The 26856-nt window shown below is 45.3% G+C and overlaps 1 protein-coding gene across 2 annotated transcripts in view; it reads right to left on the bottom strand.

Moving 5' to 3' along the window:
* Positions 1 to 903: 903 nt before the first annotated feature.
* The window catches only part of CACNG2 (calcium voltage-gated channel auxiliary subunit gamma 2), a 134542-nt gene continuing 108589 nt past the window's right edge, over positions 904 to 26856 (bottom strand). Inside the window, exons 2-4 of one of the 2 annotated variants that reach the window (XM_081879523.1) lie at positions 24362 to 24445; positions 11025 to 11165; positions 904 to 5218 (exon numbers count right to left, since the gene is read on the bottom strand). In XM_081879523.1, coding sequence (XP_081735649.1) covers positions 4683 to 5218; positions 11025 to 11165; positions 24362 to 24445 — 761 coding nt within the window. In that variant the 3' untranslated portion in view covers positions 904 to 4682. The remainder of the gene's footprint in view (positions 5219 to 11024; positions 11166 to 24361; positions 24446 to 26856) is intronic. The other variant, XM_081879524.1, reaches the window with a different exon arrangement.

Below are 26856 nucleotides of genomic sequence, written 5' to 3' on the forward strand. Positions count from 1 at the left end.
CCTAAATTATGGAATAACATCTCTAAGCAGGTGTTCCTGGTACTACAATATGCTCTTTCAGAGTTTGAATGGCATCTGAGTTGAACATTGTACATATATTTGTTCCTCTGGTTTGTGAGTTGTTGTTTTTAACTGGCTCTGTGTTTTGATTATTGATTTTACGTTGTGTGCTACTACTGCTTTTATCATCATCATTATTAAAAATACTAGTATTGAGGTGATTTATTATGTCCTCTTGACCTGAGCTATCTTGAAACATTTGTAAATAAGGTGGGATAGAAGCTGTTATATAACAGAAACAATTCAATTTTAAATTTGGGAGGCTTGGTTCATTTTGTGGGCTCTTCTCAACTTCTTTCTCAGCCTCAGTAAACCACAGTTCTAGTGAGGGCAAGCAGAAGAAAAAGGTTATAAAATAATTATATATAATAACAGTAGAAATTTTCCTGAGGCATTAATGGAACAGGGACATAAAGGGGCAATACTGACCACCTCAGGTTCAGGGCCCATGCAGAACAGATGCTTTAACAATATTCCTCTAAACAATCAAACACTATATTGTGAAAACTGGATATTTTAGTGGAAATCTAAAAATATCCATAATACTCCTGTCTGCCAGAGAAGACCAAGGAAGTCCAGCGAATTACGTTTACTTCAGACAGAAAACAGTAATGCCCCATTCTCCCTACACTCTTCATTTTTCTTGCTTCTACATCTTCCATCCTCGGTTCTTTAGATTAAGAGCAAAACTGGACTGCTGTTTTTCAGGTCTTCAGCCAAGACAAAATGGCTTCCATTCACTTCTGTTTGCACTGTCTTTCCTCAGGGATTTCTCCATGAAGAAAAAAGAAAATCCATTGCTCCAAGCCACCAAACATACCCACATAAACAAGGACCAAGTGATATATATAAAAAATCTTTATTTCATGTACCAGGATTTTTTTTTTTTGTAATTTTCTTCTTTTTAAAATTTTTCTGTTTAACAGTCTGAAAAAAAACACAAAATAAAGAAAATGGAGGTTTGTTTCTTGAACTGGTTTGAGCTGAACATAAGCAGTATCCTTGGAAAAAAAATTCCTCACCAGTCCTAGTCCTCCCTCTCCTTTCCTCCCTCTTTCTTACTTGTTTCTCTCTCACACACACTCACGCACACTTGCACACTCATCCACACACGCACAATTTCTCATTCATCTTTTATTCAATCAGAAATGCTAGAGAACTCTTCAGGAATCAAGTTCTCGAAAGCAGCTTTGGGATTTCAACCAAAATACCACCCTCTGCATATGCTGGAGAACACAAAACCAGTTTTTTAAAAAACACATTTCCAGGGCTTTGGATATTGGCTCATTTTATCCCCTTCTGCCCTTTTCATTGTTACAGGTTTGCAGGCTGAGGCTTGGGATTAAGCAGGAGTTCTAGACATTCACTATAAAATGGGGTGTTCCATACGGATAAATAATGTCGGTCAAGCTGTATCTAGGCCCTTCAGCCATGAGGGACTGTTCTGCTGAGGCTTGGGGAGAATGCATTCTGTCACTGGCTCAGCGCCCCACCTGCTGCTTCCCTACGCAACCCTGTCCTGGAAAAGGACTCACCTCTCCTCTCAAAGAGAAGAAAAATAGGGGAAGGCAGCACTAGTTGGGTGGGTAGTGCAGGCTGCTTTTTCGGACCCCGTTTCAGTTCCAGCAGGAGCTCAGCAGCTGGGGGAGTGAAGACTCTCTGAATTGGAGCAGCACTTGTTTGAACAGGAAGAGTCAGGCGAGAGCCTAAAGGTGCCAAGAGGAATGGCTGGACCCCACTCAGCAAAACCCTCAGCCCCAAATCCTGTTCCTTCAAGGTAATGCGAAGGGCTCTGGCCTCTTAGGACCATGGAGAGCTCACTCCATCTCTCTTTTTTTGGCCCAAGCCAGATCTGTACCTCAAAGCTAATTCAACGCCATAGTTGTAAGCACTGTCTGCCTTGCTACCTTTGTTGGGATCCTGCTCTCCCCATCTGCCATTAACAGTGTTAAAAAGGGAACTGAAGTAAAAGCGGTAGCACACCGTTTCCCTTCAGTGGAAAAATGAATGGCCCTCATGTACACAATGGTGATTTGGGTGTCTGTGATGGGGTGTGTGGATGTGGGTGTAGGTTAGGGAGGGAGTGTGCTATGTATATGCTTGCTTTTCACAGATGTAAACTAGGGGCAGATGCAGTGGAATCAAGAATGTAAGCTTTAAGCGGCCAAGCAGCGAGGAAGTAGAATTGGGCATGTCACCAGGAAGACCCAGCCTCTCAACTGCCTTACAGGATTTATGCCTTCACTCCAGAATGAATGTGGATGGGAACTACTGGGGTGAGCAAGGGGGAAAGATGGATTGTGGGTATTCTAGGCCTGTCAGCAAAGTCGAGATGGGAGGCTTATCTCTGGAACTCTAAAGTGTATCCCTTCCTCTGACGTGTGCTAAGAACCATATACAAGAGAGACATATAAGAAGTGCTACAGTGTTGGGGGGGGGGGACAGGACATGCCAACCGCCTCCTTATGACTTGGCTGTTAAAGGCACAGGAGCCCCTTCCAGGTAAGGGTCTAGTGAGGCCTAGCTGTGGGTCTGTGGTAGAGTTTTGCAGTGACTCTTTATGGCCATAACCAACAGCAGGTGCGGGGGGGACGGGACCTATAGACCTTTGAGGGAAATGCTGGGCCCAAGAAAGACAAGGCTCATGGCCCCCCCAACCCTTTATGCAGCCCCCTTGCTCTTCTGTATCATCGCTTCCCCCAAAGACTCCTACCCCATAATCCTTCTGGCAGACTTCCTGTGGCAGAGATCTCAAGACGACCTTTTCTCTCTGCCATAGGCGTCTTTGGTGAGAGGAAGGGGGTTAGACTGGGGAGAAAGAGGGTAAAATGGGTCCCCCAAAAGAGGCTGAGCCTCAGGGATCCTGCCTCTCTCCCTTTCAATTGAGACTTGCAAAGCTGCCAGCTCCCACATGGGACAACTTGGCCCGTCTGACTTTATGTAACATAGCGGCAGCAGAATCTTAGCAGTTGTGGTTTTCTCTCCCATCACTGCTGCTGCAATGGCGGGTGGGGAAAACGGCACCTACTCTTAAAGGTCCGGAGGCCAAGCTGTCCCATATTTGATTACGGCAACCCTACAGGCGTGTGTCTCTGCATAAGGCAGGCTAAGCCTACAGCTTTTGACTGGCTGGGCCCTACAGCCAGCTGGCACTGACAACAGAATGAAGTCAGGGAATAACTTTTCTGCAGTTATGTACTTGGCATGGGGACTGTGTCTTGATTCGGTGTGTCAGGTGTTCATGAGAGGGGCATTGAATGAATCCGGCAAGAGCTATCCACACACCAGGAAAGCTAGCAGTGTAAATGAAACTGACAACGGGAGACAAGCAGCAGCCATTTTGCCTGTTGCCTGGGAGTGAGTTCAGGGGATAGCATGTTTTGCCTGCCTGTCAGGGAACATGAGCAGAAGTCTCCACACTAACATCTAGTCCTTGTTCTGTGTTCGAGGTTGCAGCCCCAGCAATAGCAGCAGCCTTTTCTCTGTGGGGAGAGATGTCCCCCCCCCCCCCGCTTTTTCCTGGCCCAACATTCTCATGGCCCATGAGGGAATTCGACCCACACCAACCAAGTGGCCAAGTTCTGGGTGTCTTTTAAAAAGTTTTTGTTGTTTTCAAATGGATTCATTTTCCATTTTCTCTTTAGAAGCCTCTCAACCCCTAAGATTTTAGTTTTCACAGTTTTCAAGCTGGAAAAGAAAAATGAAAAGAAAAATACTATCTGGCTTTCTTGCAAGTAAATCCACTTATTATATTTACATTTATTTATAGTTGGTTCTGTTTTATTAAAAAATTGCCACTTTTTTATGAAGCTTTTTTTGTTTTTGTTTTTGCAATGTCACTGTTAACCCCCAGGATAGTCACAGGCTGATGAGGCTGAGCTGATCAGCCTTAGCTTCCTGAGACCTGGAGATCAGTGAATCAGCATTAAACCCTCAAATCCCCAAGGACAGGAAGGTCACTGTTAAGCCCTGTGGACCCACAGGAACATGTCGAATCACTCGTCACTCCGGGGGGTTTGGTAAGCTTAGGCAGGCTCCAGTGCATGTGCAACAAAGGCATCCACAAGGACACTGAAAGCACTGCGTTTTGTTACCACCTGTCCCTGGAGATCCTTATGAACCTGCAAGTCCACAGTGGGTTAAAAGTGAAAAGAAAACAAACTGAAAAAGTAAAGAGTAAAACCCCCCAGAAATCCAAAGAGCTGCCTCCTCTTCCCGCTTGGTTTTTTAATTAATTTTTTTGTTGTTATTTCTCGGTTCCTTTTTTTAAATCTGTTTTTATTAAATGTTAAAATAATGGTACATGGGAAATCATGCATTTTCTTTTAAATTTATTTTCTATTTTTTATATTTTTAAATTTCTTTCTCTTGATTTTTTTTGAAGTTTTTTTTTCTTTTTCCCTTTTTTTAAATGTTTTGTCATTTCTTTTCAGGTGTTTCACTTAAGTTTGTTTTCTGGTTTTTTCTGGATTTTTTTTTTTTTTTTTTTGCTTTTGGAAGGTTTCCCCATGGTTGCTTTCTCCTCTCCCCCTGCCCACCCCTACTGCTCCCTCCCATCCTGAACCCAAGTCCCACTCCCACCTTCCCAGCCCCCCCCCATGTTTCAGCCCCTCTCGACGGCTTCATACGGGGGTGGTCCGGCGGTTGGCTGTGTTAGTGTGGATAGAGTCCTTGTTTTCTTTCTGGATACAATTGTGAACCTGGAGGAAGCTGTTATCCCTGTCTGAATTGTAGGTGGCGGTGGGGGTAGTGGCAGCCTTCAGGGGGTCCCTGGTCAGGGTATACATCGAGATCTCCGTTGATGGGAGGGTGTTGAACCCTTTGATCCCGACGGGAGAGGCATCCCTGGAGTGTGAAGGCTCGGTGGAACGGGAACTGGAGCGACTGCGTCTCTGATAGCGGTAGCGGTAACTGGGTATGCGGGTGATGGCAGAGGACTGGAGGTAGTCTGTGGCATGAGCACTGGCACGCAGCTGTTTGTGCCGGTCAATAAACATGTGTACGGCCAGCACTCCTACCATCTCGGCTATAATGAATGACAGGGCCCCGAAGTAGAAGGACCAACCATAAGAGTAACTATTCTTCTTTGAGTCGCTTTTCGACGGGTCTCCAGCATTGGCTGATATGTACACAATGATGCCAATTATATTACTCAGACCTGTGGACAAAGGGCAAGAAAGAAGAAACCATTAGCATGTCCTCTATGTACGTCAGGGATAAGCTGAAGAGCCCTGGTAGATATGGACTTGGGAGACCAAAGTTCAGATCTCCACTCAGCCATGAAGCTTACTGGCTGACTATGGGCCACTTCTTGTCTCTCAACTCACAGAGCAGTTGTGATGGGAAGGGGGACAACCATGTATGCCCACTTTTGTGCCTTGAAATAAAGTTGGTCTAAAAATGTAATAATAAAAAATAATAACAACATATAAAATCTGTACCCCACCCCAAGGCCAATTCATGTGACCTTTTTTTAAAAAAGATGGCAATTGTGCAGAAGTGCAGCCTCCACAATATAGGGGTTGGGGGCATTTATCTGATATTTAGAATGCTCCCGAACACATCAAGGTCATGATGCCACTTTCTGGCTCAATCTTCTTTTGGATTGCTTTTTAGAGTGTGGTGAGTCTGAAATTAACAGGAAGCAGGGGCCACACTTTTGACCCTTGTCCTGATATTGTACATGTCATTGGCCCTCCGTGTTAAGCACCTCTTAGTGGGGTACATGCCTAAACATGAATATACAGATAGGTATAGGCAGACTCTGCACAATCAGGGTGCCCTTTGCAGATGTGGGCTTTTAAAGACCCCTCTAAGAGACACCCATGCTTGAGGGTCAGCCCCTCGTGTGATGCCACGGGATGGCCCCGCTTCCTGTTAACAAATCTTTTTACACATACGCTGTGTGACGGGTGCTACACTCTCAGTATTGGCAAATTCAGAAGACGAGTTGCCATGCCCAAAGGGACAACTTTGGGTAGCTTCACTATTTAAAAAATGACCGAGTGATTTGACCCTAATTGTATACTGAACCCTAGTGGAGATTTTGCAAACTTTTTAGGCAATAGGAAAAACAACAACCCTGGTTTTATTTTCATTCAGAGCACTATTTACACTACTGCCAAACCAATATGATACTCTGTTTCCATGTAAAAAAAGAAAGGCAAGTTTTGTGCATTCTGGGGATGGGAAGAGAGCCACACACACACACACCCTTTTAAAAAGAAGCTAAACATCTGCAAAATTGTGGGTCAGCCCTAGAGAGGGCAATAGAGTCATGCTGTTGCTTTCTTTAAAAAATAACCTCACAACCACATTTTACACAGTACTCATAGTCAATGGGCTAACTGGGGAGCTAACATAACCCCTCTTATCCTCACAGGGAGAATCTGATAAAAGGGCTCAACCTTGTTGCCAACAACTTGTTTGTGATACCTCAACAACCTATTTGCAAATTAAGCTTTTTATGGTGGTGCAGACAGTACAGGTGACTCTCAATTTACGTGGAGGTTGCATTCCTGGGATAACACATAAAGCCACAATTGTGTATAGTCAAAATACATTGGGTGCAATGGCGGGTGGGATTGCTGAAGTCTTTTTTCCTGCCTGCCTGCCCCCTTTTTAATCACCCCCCAAGCACATAAAGCTGAATGCACACAAGTTAAATGCACATAAGTTGTGAGTTCCTGTAGCTCCAGAAACAATGGGCATTATGAGTATTGTTATTGATCTGAGCTCCTCACTGACAGCCACATGCTAAAAACACTGCCATTCCAAAATGATATACTTTTTGTAGTCATATTTCTGAGAAGATATAGCAGAATACATGAGGTGAACAATAATGCCATTCCACATCTGTCCAGATGGCTGATTCAATATGCATCTAACTCTAAATGTTAAGGTGTGCCTTCACCAGGCATTTTCTCCAAGATACATCCAAGAACATCAGGGATGTAGCAGTACATTTCCTGCACCAGCAGCTGGTTGGATGTTTGAGATCCTTTCCAACATTATTATTCTGAGAGCTGGTTCAGTCTTTCCTTTATGCTAGATTGTGTCTCTGATGAGGACGCTCTCTGGATTTTGCTCTAGGAAAGTCAGCACTCCACTAATGTGGTAGTAACTGATCCACAATGTCTAATGACCTAGCCTAGTGAATGACTCAGATGATGTGTGCAAGGGGTAGCGAATCTGGTGCCCTCCAGGTGTTTTGGATTACACCTCCCATCAGTGTTCAGGGATAATGGGAGTTGTAGTCCAACAACATCTGGAGGGTACCACGTTGGCTACTCCTAGGGTATGTTCAAGCCTTTGAGCATCTTCAAGAGGTGTGTAACATTGTCTCTTGTGACTGGCAGGCAGGATAAGACTTCTGGATTTTCCAATCTTGGTGTCCTACCTAACAGAGCACTGTTTTCAGCATGCTGCACTTCAAAGAAGCATTTAATTCAGGTCTAGATAAAGCCATGGCCCTTGCCTGATTCATGGCCCTCATTTGACCCTGTGAGCAATCATCCAAAAGCCTTGTGTTTTGCAGGGAACAGATGCACTGAAGCAGCACACCCCAGTTTCCAAAGAAAACTCCCATGCTAATATAGGAAACAGCCAATAGTGAAAGTAGAGAAGAATGGACAGTTATGGAGCACCACCAAAATAGTCACATACAATTTTAATAACTGACCTTGTAATATAATATCTTTGCTGGCTTGGACTAGAGGTCCATCTGGTCCAGCACCCTGTTTCTAACACTGGTCAGCCAGACCCTTCAGGAAGCTCATAAGCAGTCCACAAGCTGCTGCCCCCTGCTGTATAAAGCATGGGTCCAAATATCAGCATCACTGGTCAGCAAGAACCAATGGAGAGAGCAAATGGACTTTCCAGTTCTGCCCAGAAAGCTGAAAAGAGCTGTCATGGCTTTGAGGTTCTATGAAGGTGAGGAGCCCCACTCTGCTCCTTATGAGTGTGCTTTGGTTGAATGTAGGGATGTGTGGTGCTGTCCAGGGTGACAGTGTGGGGCTGCTGGCAGTTAGGGGTTGGAGTCTGACCACTTCTCATGTGGGAGCTAGGAACTGGTGGCTGAGGACTCAGGGACAACTTGCCTTCTCAGCCACAAACAATAAACCCATGGCAAGAGTAGCCTAGTGACCTTGAGGTGTTGTTGCACTACAATTCCCATCCTCCTTGATTGCTGTTGCTGATAGGAATTGCAGCCTGAAACATCTGAAGGGGATGGGAATGAGTGTTTGGTGAACAGTGTGAGGTTTTTATTTGAGATTATATTTGGTTTTAGCCTCATAGCGTTAGTCTGCCAGTGTCATGCAGACTTTTGTATATGTAACTAGGTGACTGTTGAGTTCAATAACTGTTGAGAGTGAGGGAGCATGTGTTCTTGCTTGATTATGGGTGAATATCTGCAAGTATAGTTTAACAGAGGTATGGGCGTGTGGATATTCAGGGAACAGAAATACTGAGCAAGCGGAATTTTATTTTATGGATTCTGATGTTTTGTATACTGCATTCATTACTTTAGTTCTCTTATATACTGTATTTGATTGCGTTTGACTTCCTTTGTAAACAGCTTTGACGCCATTAGGGACAACATACAAATACAGTAATTAGAAGCAAGAGGTAAAAGCCACAAAACAGTGGGACAGGCTACTAACGAAAAGCCTATACACAGCAATATTTTCAGATGCAGCTATCATTGCTCAAAAGGTTGCAAAGCTGGGTTTGGGTTTCCATATGACTTTCACATAAGGTGAAATTCAAGGTCCTGTCTCTTCTTTGGCCTAGTTCTCACTGAGGTGGGAAACCTGTTGCTGGGGTTGTACCACTTCTGAATGCAGTTGGGGGTTCATACCATTGCAGTTGGGGATTCACATGACTGAATGTTACTCCGTGCACACACACACACACACACACACACACACACACACACATATATATATATATATATATATATATATATATATATATATATATGCAGGTTTTGGTGTCCTCGGGTGTCTTCCCGTGTAAAAGTTGGGGTGTCTAGGCGACGTTTCGACGAGGTCTCACTCGTCATCTTCAGGCTGGTGCTTTCGGCTTCTTGTTACTGGAACAGAGCAGGATCTCAGTGTTTGAGTTCCTATAAATAAGATCCTGCTCTGTTCCAGTAACAAGAAGCCGAAAGCACCAGCCTGAAGATGACGAGTGAGACCTCGTCGAAACGTCGCCTAGACACCCCAACTTTTACACGGGAAGACACCCGAGGACACCAAAACCTGCATTCCTGTACCCGTGAAAATCTACGAAAGCATATATATATATATATATATTTGTACTTAGAAAACTAGCATGAAATGTAGATGTTTAGACTAGAACGCTCTGATCTCTAATATTCCATGTGGAGGGATTTTCTTTTGTATGGAGGAACATTTGATCATGTGAGGCCCCACCTGGAAGCTGAAATGGTACAGCCCAGACCACCTCAGTGACACAATCAGGCATGAGATGCCAAACAAAACTTCTTCACTTTCCTGAGCTACTCTTTATTCCTCAGCCTTGTAGATAATGCATAAAATAATAAAAATATGTTGGCATTTTTTATTTGTGTCCTCTTTATTTTCTGTTGGTGATAGATAACCCTTGTCTTTAGCAAATCTGTGGCTGAAATGAAAGTTTCCCATCATACGTTGGAACAGCCTGGTTTCTCCAATGTATTTAAGATGAAGAAGCACCATTATATTTTGTTCTTGCTTATATTGCCCCACATCCTCCCTACTAAGAGGCTGCTAAAGAGGAAGTCTTGAGAGGGGCTCTTTCCTATCCTTCTATGCAGCCACTGAAAAAGATATGTGCTGTTCTTCTCTGCTGAACAACTGAGTAGTGAAGGATAAGTCTTGGCCCTTCTTCTCTGCCAAACAAATGGACAGTGAAGAATAAGCCTTGTAGTCAAATCCATGATCTTATATATCACTTTCAACATGTGTGAAGCCCTATTATAAGTAAAACCAGCAGAGAGTCCTGTGGCATCTTAAAGACCAACAAATTTATTATGGCATATGCTTTTTTAGACTACTGTAGCACCCTCTTCATCACGGGTGTGAAATGTAATCCTCAGCTGGCAGGTGACTTACTTGAGGCAAACCTAGTTTCACCTTTGAATGCAAATTTTGCAAGACAGCAAATCCTCTTTGGGCTTGAGAGGTTTTGCAACCTCAGGGCCATGCCAGGCGAGATAGTGGAAGACCTATCTGTTCAAGCCTGGGTATGCTCTAATCACATAGGTAATGAGGGCAGAGGCATCTGATTTTAAGAGCACTCCCCCGACCCTGCTTGTAGCTTGTTTGTTCATCATTCCACCCTTTCCATTCTACCCTTCATCACATTGTATTTGGGGGCAATTGTACTGTATAACCTTCTGCAGTCTCTCCCCCCCCCCCCCGCTCCCACTTGGAACTTTATCTAGTACTGGAAGTGAAGTTGGCAGGGAGAAAAGTATGTGATTGGAGTAGACATGACCTTAAACATCTGGGGCTGTACCCAACTAAATTCAGCTCAGAGGACACCCATTGAAATGGACAAACCTAAGCTAGCCATGTCCATTAATGTCAACAGGTCTACTCTGGGTAGGACTAGCGTGGATACAACCCATCCTCATGTCTACGTTGGGCTTGCCTAAAACAGGTGGTAACCCCAAAATGTTGAAATTTCTGGAGTATACAGTTATGCATCTTCTCTCTCTCCCCCCTCTCTCTGACTTCTTTCATCTAAGTTAATTCTCTGTCACTGTAGCTGTGCAAACATTTGCATGTCCTTTCGCCTTGCTTTCTCTGCTACCCCCCCCCCCCACGCACTTCCATTGCACTGGCAGCTGCCTAGTGGCTGCTCTCTCGGCTTCCCAGCCCCTCGAGCCCCTCCCTTGCTTGCGATTTTTGTCCTTTGATCCAGAGGACGCTGGTCAACCCTCAGCCCTCCTTTACCTGCAGACACGAAGAAGATACCGGCACTAAGGATGATGTTATGTCGGGTTTTGTAGAACTCGCTGGCTGCAATGCAGAGTCCACCCATGAAAAGCAGAATCACACTCAGGATCGGGAAAATACTAGAGGCCCTTACAGCCCCTGTAAGCAAAGAAAGGGGTTAGGGGTGGGTGGTGGGGAGAGGAAGGGGAGAAACAGAACAGCATGCATGCAAGAAACATGGAGATGGGTGGGGAGAAGGAGAGGGAAGGCAAACAGGAGCAAAGTGAAGAGATTGAGGGGAGGGGGGAAGGAGGATTGTACCAAGGATGAACAAAAAAGACGGAGCAAAGAAGCACAGGGATTGGAAAGGCCAGTGATAGGGGAGGAATAAGGAGACAGAAGGAGGAGAGAGAAACAGAGTGTCAACAGAAGAAGAGAGCTGTTACAAATGAACTGTCAACATCTTGGATATTAGAAACCAGCAGTGAACTTAGGGCCAGGGACCAGTTAAATGGCATCTGATAGCAGACGTTCTCCTGGCTCCTTCGTGCACCCAGAAAGCCCAAAGGCACGTCCCTCTCACCAAACAGAAAGTGAAATCTGCAGGCCAGAAAGCCGCCACCAACACAGTGCAGTACTGGAGCATCCTGGTGGCAACTGCAATCAGCAGAGAGGCACCACAAAAATAAACACAGATATTTTGCAGAAGTGGATGCAGAGGTGTCTCCAAAGAGAGCCAGAAGATAAATCCCTGCTGACACGCGTGTGCATGCACACAGACACACACTTAGAAAAGGCACATATGAATTGCACACAAACGAAGGCAGTCCTATTAACCCTCTCTCTCATTCACTCCCATCCTCACACATTCCACCCAGCAGATGGCAGTAGCATGCAGATATATGTGACACACACACACACACACACACACACACACACACACACACACACCAGGTTAAGAATAGCGTATGGGTGGCTCCATAGGCACCGACTCCATGGGGCCTGAGGGGGCCCGAGCCCCCTCAAAAATTCGTTTGGGGGGGCTCCGCCCCCCCCAATAATTTAAGAAAATTATTAGTTATATTATGCTTTGTAAAATCACAAAATTATGTTGGTATTTTTTATTTTCCTTGTTTGACGATAGTTACCTTTTAAAATACATTCAGTAATGAGTTAAAACAAAGCCACTCCCGATCTAGAGAGGGGGTGGGGTTGCGGGCTCTCGACCCATCAACAATCTCGCGGGGCTGGCGTCAGCCCCGCGAGAAGCGGGGATTCCCCCTAGCTCATTAATATTCACCGCCCACGGCGGCAGCCAATCGGCTGCCGCAAAGGGTGGGCCCTCACAGGTTCACTTAAGGTCGGGGCAGCCCGGGGCTCGCCCCTTTTGTTCCCCCAGCAACAGCGGTTTGGAGGTCTTGGGCCCCCCCAATATTTTTTTATAAGTCGGCGCCCCTGGGTGGCTCTATACATTGCAACTGGGCTAGGAAACACAGAGCTTCAGCAAAATGTAAAGTGTGGAAGTGACATATGTTCATGCATGTGCATGTGTGAGAAAAGCCTGATTGGGTCATGTATCCACAATGTGTGCACATGGGCGTTTAAAGATGAACATGCACATGTCCACACTTCACATGCTTGCAATGGAAAACACTGGGGCTAGCATTTCCTACTTAAAATGTAAGGTGTGTGGCAGCATCTAAGGCTGTGTACACATCATACATTTAAAGCACACTCTGAATCCTGGAAACTGTAGTTTACTCCTCACAGAGCTACAACTCCTCTTAACAAACTACAGTTCCCAGCATTTTGGGGGATATGAGTGTGTGTTTTAAATGTATGGAGTGTAAGCAACCTGAGATGTTCAGTCCTCAAAAGCACAATGCAGATTAGAATGGCCAGACCAAAATATGAGAGAGAGACATTGCAAACACTTTTGTAAATCAAGAAAATCTTTAATAAAAAACCCCCACAAGAATGGCCAGACCACAAGTAAGTGTGAATTGTAAACGGGGGCGGGGGGTCCACCTACAGTGGTACCTCGGGTTACAGACACTTCAGGTTACAGACGCTTCAGGTTACAGATTCCGCTAACCCAGAAATAGTACCTCAGGTTAAGAACTTTGCTTCAGTATGAGAACAGAAATCGTGTGGCGATGGCGCAGTGGCAGTGGGAGGCCCCCATTAGCTAAAGTGGTACCTCAGGTTAAGAACGGACCTTTGGAATGAATTAAGTTCTTAACCTGAGGTACCACTGTATTCACCATCATCTTAATCACAGAGTTTAGTTTACTTCTGACTCCTTTTCAGAATTTTATATTAGGGTCCATCTAAGCCCTCCTATAATCTTCCCAGGTTCTCACTCCCTGTTTAGTACTGCTAATTTACAGAAACATATCCCATGATGCAACAATGTGACGTGCTGTGATACAAGGAGGTAAAGAAGCTCACAGGATACATTTTCAAAAAAGGAAACTGTTAGAAGCAAGTACAGTGGTACTTTGGGTTAAGAACTTAATTCGTTCCGGTGGTCCGTTCTTGAAACTGTTCTTAACCTGAGTACCACTTTAGCTAATGGGGCCTCCCACTGCCACCATGCCACCGCCGCACGATTTCTGTTCTCATCCTGAAGCAAAGTTCTTAACCCAAAGTACTATTTCTGGGTTAGCGGAGTCTGTAACCTGAAGTGTCTGTAACCTGAACCGTCTGTAACCCAAGGTTACCACTGTAGCTTTCTTTCTTGGGAGGACTATGTGATTCTAAGGTAAATTGTCACGTTTGGTCACTCTGACTTAAGCAATTCCCCTGTGATGATAGGTTATCTCACATTTGGGACTTTTTCGTTTACAAAGACGAACTCGTGGCTACTCAATGAAGTTGAATCTTGGAAGATTCGGGGCAGACGTGAGAAAATACTTCTTCACCCTGAGCATACCTGAAGTATGGAATTCATTCTTATAAGGTGTAGTGGTGGTAACCAACCTGGATGGCTTTATAAGAGGATTGGACAAATTCATGGAAGATAATGCTGTCAATGACCTGCTCTTAGCCATGATGGGTATGATCTGCCTCCTCTGTGGGAGGAAGTAAGTCTCTGAATACCAGTTGCTGGCTTTTAAACAGTTTTGCAATAAAAGCATTACTTGCACACTTGAATCAAGTTGTACCACTCTGAATATTATACTGAAAAAGCATGAAATAGACAAACACCCTGGGTTATCCCCATATGTGAGTCTTTGAGCCTGCTTTGTATTGGGGGAGCTTTGGAATTTGCCTTTCATTGCCTTTCATTCAGTCCCTTTCACTTGCTTTGCCAGGCAATTCTTTTTCCTCCTGATTCGTCAGGTGTTTGACTGTTTTGCTTAAGAATATATGAACGTTGTGTAAATGCCCCAAACACAGATCAAACACAAGGCAGGAGGAGGAAAGTAAGTACAGTGGTACCTCAGGTAAAGTACTTAATTCGTTCCAGAGGTCCGTTCTTAACCTGAAACTGTTCTTAACCTGAAGCACCACTTTAGCTAATGGAGCCTCCTGCTGCTGCAGTGCCGCCAGAGCACGATTTCTGTTCTCATCCTGAAGCAAAGTTCTTAACCTGAGGTACTGTTTCTGGGTTAGCGGAGTCTGTAACCTGAAGCATATGTGTCAGGGCTGCCTCTAGGTCCCAGCTCACAGAGGACCAACGCCAGGCTGATATTATGTACAAAAGTCTTTATTGGAGTATAATTTCCATTTTAAAGCCAGAGCGTGCAACCCTACGTCTAGACTCTAGATCGGCGAAGTCCTATCTGAATCACTTCCCCTTCCGCACCAGTTTAAGATCCTAGCCCTGCTCCACCTTCTGCGCTGCTCTCTCCTCCTCTGGGTCCTCCTGCCCTCTGGGGCATTGCCCTTCCTGGACTCTTCCGACGCTGAGTCGCTTAGCTCCTCCCCCTGCCTCCGGCGGGCTTTAGGACCCGGTTCCCAATCCTCACTCTCTGCTGTCCCGCGCTCCTGTACATTTGAACTTGCTTCTCGCGCCAACCCAGTGACCTTTCTCCTAACCGTTACACTGCTTCTATCACTGCTTCCCTCTTCCGTGACACTGGCCGGATCTGACCTCCCCTCCGTTGTACGACTCTCCGAGGAAGGTGTGGTCAGCTCTGCCTCGTCTTCTCTCCCTGGTGGGGGAAGTACTGGTCCCGATGCCTGGGACCCTTCCCCCCCACTCTGCTCTGGTGGGGAAGCTGGTCCTGATCTCCAACTACTACTCTGGGAGTCCCTGCTCCCCCCTTGCTCCTGGGGCGTTCCCCTTGGGACCCCCCTACCCCTGGCCACTGGCGCTCCCTTCTGTGAATCTTCCGATTCGCTGGAGAGGCTTATGGAATCCCTCGGACCACTGTCTCCTCCTACACTGCCCTCTGATTCCTCGCCCTCGCTCTCCATCTCCCATCTTCCCTGTGCCTCTGCTCCTGAGCCCCTGACAATATGTAACCTGAAGCGTATGTAACCCGAGGTACCACTGTATTTCATTTATAAAGGGACAGGTACTCAAATAGTGGATCAGCTTTTTATATTCCCTACAGGTTACATATTACTACCACTACTACTGCAACAATACATGCATTTTAGTGCCAACACATAGCTAACTGCTGTGGAAAACATGGCAGCAATGCTGTCCAGATCCAAAAGATTTTAAATCTGTATTAGATGGGCTAGAGAAACATCTCTTGCCTTTCCCAGTTTCCTGGCTATGTTTCAGAGATGGTGGTATGCTACACTAATGACTTCAGGAAAACACTAATGAGATTTAACGGTGGGGAATGACAGCAAATGCCAGGAGATTCTTGCCATCAGAGGATGCCCTACATACTGAGGGACCTTTTAAGAATACCATAGGTGTGTGCCACTATTTTCCTTCTCCCGCTGCCCCCCATACATTGCTAATTAGTCCAGCACAAAAGCAACAACAGAGAATTGTGGCAGCAGCACAAAGCCTCTTCTGGACCAGTTTTATTTGACTGCCTGGGAAAGGACCACCGTTCAGAATATATTATGCAGAAGCAAGCCTAATGATTGCAAACTGTACTCAGTTTGCATGATGCACTGCAATTACGTTCAGTCATGCAGCCCTGAATATTTGTGCCCACCCGCTCCATATACACTTTTCTTTCACTAGAAGGATAGAGAAAATTGAACTCTTTGCTCTAGGTGTTTGTATTGTGAGCTTACTCCCTGCAATGTGTATGAATGTGTGAAACTGATCTCTGAAGCAAGGGGGACTGTGTTCATTGACTGCATAGTTCCATAGAAATATGTAGGCATTCTCTGATGAAGGTTCAAAAATTATAGGCATTACATAGGGTGGCCAGATTGGGGGGGGGGAAGGACCCTACTTCTGCAAGCTATACCTGCTGAAATTTCCTATTCTACACAACTATAAAAGATGCAGGAGCTCCATCCCTTTTTTCACCTGTCCCCACCCTTAGGTTACCTACAGCTGCAGCCAAGGGTGCGAAAGCCTTGGCCTCTTTTTCACTCGGCCATCCTATCAGCAGGTCTTCAATTTCTAACATTTATAGGGGAAAGTCTTCCATGCCTTGTTCTCCTATCTGGGTTTCCTCTGTTCTAGCATGAAGGGGTGGAGTGGATGGAAGGATATTCCAGTGGGGTTTCCAGCTTTTGAACTTGTCCTTCAACAGCAATTTTGATGTGGCACAATGAGCAGATGGCAACGTTTAGCTCCTTGTCACATAAACATACAGCTGTTGAGTTCTGCATGTCACATCTCTCTTCAAGGCACAGGAGCAGACAAGATTGCATTTGGTGTGTGTGTGTGTGTGTGTGTGTGTGTGTGTGTGTGTGTGTGGTTTTTTTAAAGAAAACATTTCTGCCTAGTTCCCAACCTTGCTAATGAACCATTGCTGTTGCTATTCCACCTTAAAAGGCAGGCACATGATCTTCCCCCATTCAAAAAGATTAAAAAGTGGAAACTAAAACTACGTAGTCAGACATCTCCATTGTATGAAGTGGACTGTGAATATATATATCAGGTATATAACTACTTTTTAGCAACTCTGTGTGTAAAGATGACAGACAGGCCATATGCTTTGTATGTAAAAGGTCCTGTGTTCAGTCCTCTACATCTCCCCTCTGGCAATGATGCTGGAAACATCTCCTTGAGTGCAGACAATGTTAGGCTAGGTGAAGTAATGGCCCAATCTCATTCTGACTACTACACCCTTCCAACCCAGGAAGTGGATTGAAGTTCTGTAACAATGCCATTGATTTTAAGCTTGCTTGACTGATGGCCATCTAAAGAGGTAACCACTATAAAATATTGTATAGGTTGACAGTCTTGCTCAGCACTAATGCTCCAGTGCTGATCCCAAGTCTACGACGGGGGCCCTGGCAATACAACAAGCCAGTAAAATGACAAGGCACAAGGATGAGCCCTGCTGCTGGAAAGCAGATCTGAGAAGGTGCAGCCACAGCTCTAATAGGGGTGAAGGTGGGACCAAGGCAGCATGTTCTCCTAGCTTTGCTTATAAATGGTTTCAGAAAGAACCCAGCATCCTCATTCTAATTCCGTGTACAACTTGAATCCAGGCTGCCCCCAAAAGCCAAGGTGGAGTTGTGGTTGGAGTATCAGACCTAGGACTGGGATGCAAATCTCAACTCAGCTTTGAAGCATGCAGGTTGTCTCTACTTCTCAGCATAGCCTACCTTACAGAGTTGTTGTGAGGCAAAAAATGGGCAGTGTCAGATTATGCACACTGCCTTGAGATCTTGTAGGAAAGTGGGGATGTAAAGGTAATAAATAAATAAATGCAAGTCGTGCCGCTTTTCTCATCACTGCAGCCCTTGATCAGTTTTCCTGCCTGTCCTGTTAAAGATGCAAACTTTTCCCCAGGAAAGCTTGTAATTCCCCCCAAATCTTCTTTACCTATGCACACAGCTTGTGATAACTTCTCAAGAGACAGCGCCCAGTGATTTGACTCAGTGGCATAGCTAGTTGCTTGGGCACCCAGGGCAGTGCAAATGCCTACACCCAGGGGCGGGGCAAGCCAGGGCAGAGCACACTGTGGGGGACCTCTGTAGAGTCCGCAAGCCCCACGTTGCCGTTTCGGGCAGTGCAGAGCCTGCAGGTGCCTGAGCCACCACATCACTCCCCAGGACAGATGTATGGCTCAGGTGCACTTCAGGCCAGGCCCCGCGGTCACCCCCTCAGTGATGACACTCGCGGCGGCCCACACCCACCGCACCCCCATTCCTATGCCACTGATTTGACTAACACAGAGATTTGGGACTTGTGGCCATTCAGATGTTGTGGGTCTTCAACCCCTGCCAGGCTCAGCCAGAATGGCCAATGGTCTGGGAGATGGGAACTGTAGTTCAGCATCATCTGAAGGGCTATAGATTTCTCACCCTTGGCCTCATCCCTTTTTGTTTGGCCCAGTTTAGGGCAAACAGTTCTCCTCTTGGCAGCTGTGCCATTGGGTCTGGGGTCAACTTCTTATAGCTGTGGTTGGGGGCACAGGACACTGAGAGGCAGAGATCAGATCACTAAGCAGGTAGGCAAGCAAGCCCCAAGATGGAGCAGATACACAAGTGCCTTCCATGGTTTTCTGCAGAACATCTGCTTGGTGACACATATGGAGAACTGTACTCAAAGTGCATGCTTCTAGCAAGGTCCTTTCTGGTAACACAGCACTCAAGAGGCGCAACAAGTTACCCCAGGGATCACCATAAGCACACTACTTTGAAAGTGCATCTTGTACTTGTCATGCGCAGACAACACTATGCATGCCTATATTTATCACATCTGGATCCTGCAGTTTCTCCAAGCAGCTCCGACTATCATTTCTTCCATTTTATCTTCACAGGTTAGAAATAAGGATTTTCTGAAGCCACCCCAAAGCTTCCTAGCTGAGTGGGGATTAACCAAATCTTTCTGGTCCAAATCCATCACTCTATCCACTATAGCTGTCTCATCTCATGCATCCCCCCTCCAACTTCAGTCTTTGCCACCAGTGAGAAGATTCTCTGAGTCAAGACTGTTTTTATTATCTTGTGAATGGCTTTGACACAATCTACAGGGCCTGAAAAGCAGCATGTTGATATTAATATAGATGGAATAAGACTACTCTTAACTGCACTGTGTCCTGAAATGAATACATATGAGTACCCCAGCACCTTAGTAACTAACCTAGGTAGTTACCTGAGCCCTCACCAATAACAAATGACCCAGAATACCTACTTGCACAGTTTTGAAAATCCATATGAAGGCTATTTAGACTCCTTGTGTTAACTGTGAAGTCTATAACTTCTGCCCCTGTAACTTAATCCAAGATAGTTCCTGATGCTACTCACTTGCTTGGACAGGGCAGTTAGAATAGGCAGTGACAGCAAGGGGATAGAAAAGCAAGCCCAGGTTGCTCTGGGGGACCATTGTAGATCTCCTGCTGGAATGCAGAAGGTACATGAGGATGCTAACTCCCTAACACCAGCCTTGCCAATTATTAAGAACAAAGAACAAGGTGGACCCCATACACAGAAGCCATGCTTGCTAACTGCCTTGCTCAATCAGACCATAAACTCATCTAGTCCATAATTCTGTTAGCAACAGAAGCCAGGTCTTGGGGAAGTTCATACAGAGAATATGAAGGTCTTCCACTTTTGCTTCTCTTCAACCGTTAGCATCCAGAGATACACTGCCTCTAAACACTGGTGTTCTATTTAGTTAAGAGCTTCTTGTTAGTGCTTGTGATTTGATTTAGGGCCAAGCTACACATTACACCACAGCCGCATATAATGTTAGCTCAGTGGCCCCTTCTCCATTGCAAAGCAGGCTCAGGAAGGAGAGAAGCAGTAGGGAAAGCTCTCTCTGAAATTCCCTCAAGAGCTCTGGACCTTCCAAAAGTGTTTTGCAGGGACAGTCAGGTTAACATTGGTTTGGTTCAAATGCTACAGTAAGCCAGGCTCCCCTGACTATGTGAGCGTATTGACTCTCAGTGAGTGGCAGCCACTTTGCTCCTCCATGAGATTTTTAGGATAGGGTGGGATAGCAAGTCAAGGCTTGAATTTGTGTATTGTCCAAACCCAGTATCATGGTTAAGGTATCTCCTCATTAACCAAGACTTGTAACTATAGATTAAACCTTGGCTATAGATTATATTTAAGGATGAGAAACCTTAACCTTAATTTTGGGTTTGGACAACACGCTAAGCTAAATCTTGGCTTAGCTGCCACAAACCTAAAATGACCAGAGCTATTGTCTCTTCCTTGGAAGCCAGTAAGTTTGCACTAAGCAATGGTTTTACTTGCTGTGATGTACAATCATGGCTATTATATGAGGCTGAAGTGTAACGTGTAGTTTGGCCTGTAAGTGGTGACATACAGGAGTTCTAGATGACTTCATTAGCCCATATTAACTTCATTAGGGTCTTCTGGGTAGTGGTGTTTGCCCTGTGGAACGCTCTCCCATCAGATGTCAAGGAAATAAACAACTATCTGACTTTAGAAGACATCTGAAGGCAACCCTGTTTAGGGAGGTTTGATATTTTCTTGTGATTTTATTTCCATTGGAAGCTGCCCAGAGTGACTGGGGAAACCCAGCCAGATGGGCGGGGTATAAATAATATATTATTATTATTATTATTATTATTATTATTATTATTATTAGTCATGGTTCTGCCCTTACTCAGATAAGTGATGGACTGTGCTTTTACCTCCTTTCCCCAGATAGCCACCTTAAGAATGATTTTAAAATATGTTTACATTTTGCTGTGCCAATAGCTTTAGAATCAGCACAGCTTGGGATGGGATGCATCCTTATGGCAGTCACGAGCTCTTGGGCTGCTTCCATATGAAGTATATATTCAGTATATCCTGATTTGCTTTCACAGAATTTGTGTGGCGGTTATATGATGTTGCTGTCAGGTGGCTGTTACCTTGCACATTGTTTTTATGGAAGCCGCCCAGAGTGGCTGGGGAAACCCAGCCAGATGGGCGGGGTACAAATAATAAATTATTATTATTATTATTATTATTATTATTATTATTACTACTACTACTACTATAGTTTTCTGTCATTTTTCTCATTGTAAAAAGATCATTTAAGAAAAAGGAAGTTGATTTATTGAAGAAGAGCAGGGTAGTGTCATTGCTGTTCATAGCACTGTACTCAACTTCTTGGTGGTGTGTTATGAAGGTGTGTTTAATTGCATGGACATATGCAATTTGAAGGCATGAAGGCACCTCTTTCCTGGCTGTTCTCTCTCTCTCATATATATATATATATATGTGTCATGATTATAATTTGTTTTAAACTTTTTAAATGATGAATTTTATATTGCTGTAATACACCATGGGACCAGTGGCGTAGCGTGGGGGGTGCAGGGGGTGCCGGCCGCACCGGGCGCAACATTTTGGGGGGCGCACTCGCAGCTCTCTGCCCCTACCTGGCTCACTCCCGCTTGCAGCGGCGGCAGCAGCAGCAGCCTGGCGAATAGGGCGCGCGCGCGCAGGGCGCACGGAGTGGCAAAGGCGAAGGAGACGAGGCAGAGGCTGCGGGCTGGCGGAGGAAACAGGAGAGATTCAGATTGCAAGCAAGCCGGGACGCTTCGTCGGCTTGGGGAAAGCCCTGCGGGGGCCAAGGGCACGCGCCTCGCTTTGCTGGGCGCAGAGGTGGGGAGGGAAGAATCTCCACCCCTCTCTCTCTCTCCAAAGGGGATTTACGCCGGCTGAGCTGGGTTTCGCCTCCTCTGCCACCGCCTGGGGACAGCTCCTCGGAGGAGAAGGACGTTGGGGAGCGCAGAGAGGAATCGGGGGGGGGGGTGCAGCTCCAGCCATTGCCCATCGCCAGCAGTGTCCGTGCCTCCTTCGGGGGGCTCCTCAGGGGGCTCCTTGAGGAATCCGGGCAGCAGGATCTTGGAGACACTTTGCCTGCGAGGCAGCTGCCCACAACTCCCGGGGCCAGCCCGGGCAGCCAAGTGAGACCCCTGCTTCTTCAGAAATTTCTCCAAAGGCTTCATCCTGCCGACGGCAGTGGGGGCACCCCGGGGCTCAGCTGGGCCCCAGGACGAGGGCCCTTTTCAGCTTAGGCCAAAATTGGGGATCAGGGGCGGCGCACTCTGCGTGCCTGCGGCGGGGGTGGAGAGACGTGCGATCAAGAAGGTGGCAGGGAGCTGCCTCTTTGGAGAAGGGAAACGTGTCCTGCGTTGGGGAGGGGGGATGGAGCGGGGGCGCTGCTCTGGCCAACCTTACCGAGCGTGGAAAGGCTTTAGGGTGCGGGGTGCGCGGGGTCCTGCTTGACTCTCCCTGCAGGGGGAGTGACCAGAGGCGCCTCCGATGGCTTCGCGTCCTGACGCCCTCCTGAAGTGGTAGGCGGCGAGAGGCAGACAGGTGGATTGCCGTTTACTCTTTGGCCACGCCAGAAACGTGGCGAGCGGGCGCAACATCTGGGGGTTAGGGTTAGGGGGCGCAAATCCACGGGATAGGGGGCGCAAATTACTTGCCTTGCCCCGGGTGCTGACAACCCACGCTACGCCACTGCATGGGACTTTCTCATGATGATGGGTGGGAAATAAATATAATAATTATCAATAATAATATCCTGACATCAATCTGAATGGGTGAGATATTGGTGCAACAGTCCAGAAAAGAACTTTGCCGGCACTTTTGCTAGGTGTGCAAGAAGTGTGATAAAAGCAGATCTTTTCATCATAAGAAGGAGAAAGTAAAGACAGAAATGCAGCTCCATATCTCTTGTAACATCTAGTGTGGCTCTGTGTTGTTGCCATCAATTATCTATCTACTATGCCCCTAATATCTCTTTCCTTGGTGGCTACTGTCTATCTAGACCCCATCAGTATATAGCCAGGAGAAAATAAAAGTACAAGCATTGAAAATCTCAAACACCTGCAACATCACCATGATGCCAGCAGCATGCCTAGTAGTTGGTACACCTTCCTAGGTCTATCTCTGACATCTCCAAGAAGGGTTGGAAATGCCCCCTGTCTGAAACCCTGGATTGCTGCTGACAGTCAGTTTAGACAATACTGTGCTAGATGGGCAAATGGTCTGGCTTGGTATTAGGCAGCTTCCTGTGTTTTATGTTTAGGTAGTTTCCTGTTTCACAGATGGCAACCCAAAGACTACAAATATTGTCTTTAAAGCCAATTCCCATGTGACTTTCTCAATGTGGGCACATAGTTTAAAACCATATTTAAATGGCAAAACTACCAATGTGGTGCCATCAGTTCCAAAGGGCACCCCTGAATTAAAGACAAAGGGAGTGATTAGGAAAGAATATTCCCCCACATGTTCACTGCAGGGAAACCTGGTTATTATAATCATTAATCTAATCTAATCTAATCTAAGCATATACACCAGAGTCCATTCTATCTCTACAATTCTATGATTCTATGTGTGCCATTCACAATGGTCAAAATTAAGCATACATTTTGCAATTTAAATTCTGGTACTTTTTTGAACCCAAATTTAAAAAGTAGTGTATGCATAGTCTTTGAGCTTTATTCCCCTCCAATTTCCCTTGCCTGGTGTCCCTGCACCTTTCTTTGTTGATTTCCAAGACTGTTGGTGTCTCAGTCTTAATGCATGTTCCCCATTTGGGATACTGGCAGTCCCCATAAGCGGAAGATGCACAGGGCATGTGAAACTCCCAAAGGGAAAAGACTAGTTGGTCCATTAGGGCAAATGGGGCACTGCCCCATCACCCTCAGTCTGCCCTCAAACAGCCCCTGCCTGCCTACCTTCTTGCACACATCCCACACTGGTTCTTGGTTTCCTCCTCCTCAGTCTCAGTGTTGCTTTGTAAAACTTAACAGGGAGGAGGTTGCGGACAAAACTAAAATTAGTTAGCTCTGCCTTTCATTGGCTCTGGCTGCACCTGCTGCTGGTCTGCCTACTTTCTGCCCAACCAGCCTCATCCCAGGCCACCCCACAAAGTAGCTTAATGACGCTGACTTATTCTGCATGCAGCTGGAAGGTTTCAGCAGCGAAAAGTGCTTTCTTTCCACTGGGATAAAGTAGGTTTTATTTGATAACGCTATGTAAAGCCCGGCAACATTTTGCATCTATTTTACTATTTAGTCAAAACAAAACAAAACAAGGACAGTGTGTGCAAGAGAACCGGAAAAAGCATGAGATGGAATCTTTGGCTGAGCTTTTCAAGGCAGACACACAGTCAGTCTGAGAGGTGCAATGCTCTGGTTTTCACATTTTGCCTCACCCAGCGTGTCCATCCTCAAGGGAATGAGCTTTGCATAAATGTCATCAGCAGAGAACGAAGGGCACGCAGCGCCAGGCACACATGATAATCAGCTCAAAGGAAAAAGTAGCTGCAGACTTACGGAGGAAATATTCTGCTGTGTCGGCTTCATACTCTGTGTCCTCGAGGAAGTGATCGATTTGCTTACACAGACCTTTAAAATTCCCTACAATACAAGAGAAGAAACAACAAATGAGAACATCGGAAACCCAGGCAACAGCTCCTTTTCTGTCCGTTGTGTTTTCTTTCCAAAGGCCTCTCCCGAAGATGGTTTCGGTGTGCAAATAAACACGCTATTCATTTGTTGCAGACACTCTTAGCCCTCTTGGTACATTTCTGCAGCAATTCAAACTGCAATGCTTGTGGCTGAGAAAATGTGATTCTCCTCTCCTGCCCCTCTAAATAAGTGTTTGCATTGCAATAATTAGCAGAGTGGAGGGAGATTATACAAGTGCCATGGTCACCTACTGGATAATGCCCATGACATCACTCTCCTGAGCCTGTGCCATTTTGTGAACATTAAATTAACATTCTGTCTTTTGTTAATAAATTAAAGGCTGGGTGCTCCCCACTGATATATTCATGTGTCGCTCACTCAGTCACCCATTTTAAAACTAGTAAACAAAACCACAAATAAAATTTCCTGCAGAAATGTACCACAGTTTAAAAACATTTGTTCCACTTTTCTTTTGTTCCATTGTTTTCATTTTAATTTTTAACTCTTTAAGGCTGTGGACCTTGCCTCCAGTACCAGAGCACACATTTTCACTGAAGGTTTAAAACATAATAATAATAATAATAATAATAATAATAATAATAAGGCTTTAGATGGTGTGTGCTGCCATCTATATCTACCCAAACACCCACATATGTATCATATTTACACAAACTAAGTGAGCGCAATATGCTTCCACCCACACCTGCTTAAGCATACTTGCTGGTACAATACAAACATTCTTTTGTACAGATATGCACGTTCCATATATTCAAATGCAGAGCAGTGAAATATATGGCCTACTTTTCTAGCAACCGGAAAAAGAAGCTCTTCTAGAAATGTTCTGTAATGGCCCACTGCAGGCTTTCATCGTAAACAACAACACTGTTTTCTGAACATGCCAGCTATTATTGAGAGAGCACATTATGCGCACACAGAGCAACCTCCCCATACATGTGTCTCCAAATGTACAATCCCATAGTTGGTGCAGATATTCTAGGGTTTGGCTTTAGGGCTGTCTAGTGAGGTAGACACTCACTGTGCCCAAATCTCTGATGAACAATGCCAACATCTACCGCTTCTGCCACTGCCATGCACAATCTGTGCAAACAATGTTCCTGTTATTTCCCTTTGTCTACCAGTAGCATGGATTTCAGTGTTGCAGCTGCTTTGATGTAGAATTCATCTCTGTCTAAGATGCTCTAACAGTATCCTCTTTTCTGATTTACGCTCAAGACTTTTTTATTTACCCTTGCCTTTTAATTATTGTCCACTGATATTAATTGTAACTCTATTAGGGTGAGGGGATGCTCTGTGGCTACCATTAGGGGGTGGTGGTTTCTGCCTACTTGACTGCACCCTTTAGCTCAGAGAGCAGCATCTACAAAAAACTTAGGAGGGAGCTTTCTGACCTTTTTTTAGTTGAGGCATAAATGATGGGCATAGAGTGGTGTTGCTAAGGATTGATTGATTGATTGAATGAATTTACAGCTCACCTTTTTCTCTAGGGAGATAAAAGTGGCGTATATGGTTCTCCCCCTCCTCCTTTAATCCCCACAACAACATTGTGAGGTAGGTTAGGCTGAGAGGCTGTGACTGGCCCAAGGTCACCCAAGCGGGGATATGAACCCTGGTTTCCCAGGTCCTAGGTTGGCATTCTAACCATTACACTGCCATCAGCTTTGGAGCTACTTTTGGATGTGAATTTATTGAATATTTTTACTTTATGTATAAGTGAACTTTATGCTCACATAAATGTTGATATATATTAAGCGAACTGTTTATTAATTTTTAAAATGTAATGTTGTAGTGCTATTACACTTTTTATTACATTCTGTTCTTGTACTTAGCTTTTTTTTATTTACATGAACATATCAAAAGCAGCAGCTAGATAAATTGACCCATCTGTGGTGGACTTGCCCATGCACCCACCTTTTCTGGACTAAAATATTTCGTGAAACAGAACGAATCATAAATCAAACCACTGCTTTGGACCCCCCAAACATCCTGTTATCTCTATGTATGAACCAAAAGCACAGGATCTCATTCAGAAAGATCTTATCACTCATCTCATGACAGCTGCAAGAGTCATCCTAGACAATTTTTTTGGAGATTGTTAAACACAAATTTGATGGAAGCCTGGTTCACTCAACTATGGGATATAATCCTTACTGAGGGGAGGGAATCGACTAATGAACCACACAAACGAAGGAATAATAAAAACACAGATAGCTTTTACTTAACTTCAGTTTTATTTCACATGCTATTCAAGCAGAACATGGGTACAGTCGACCTTATTTTGTGTTACTGCAAACGTTAAAAAAGGGGGAAAGGAAATAGCAAAAAGGGTTGCGTTGGTGCGA

This window comes from Podarcis erhardii (genome assembly GCF_964252035.2).
Source record: "Podarcis erhardii genome assembly, chromosome: 10".
Taxonomy (NCBI): domain Eukaryota; kingdom Metazoa; phylum Chordata; class Lepidosauria; order Squamata; family Lacertidae; genus Podarcis; species Podarcis erhardii.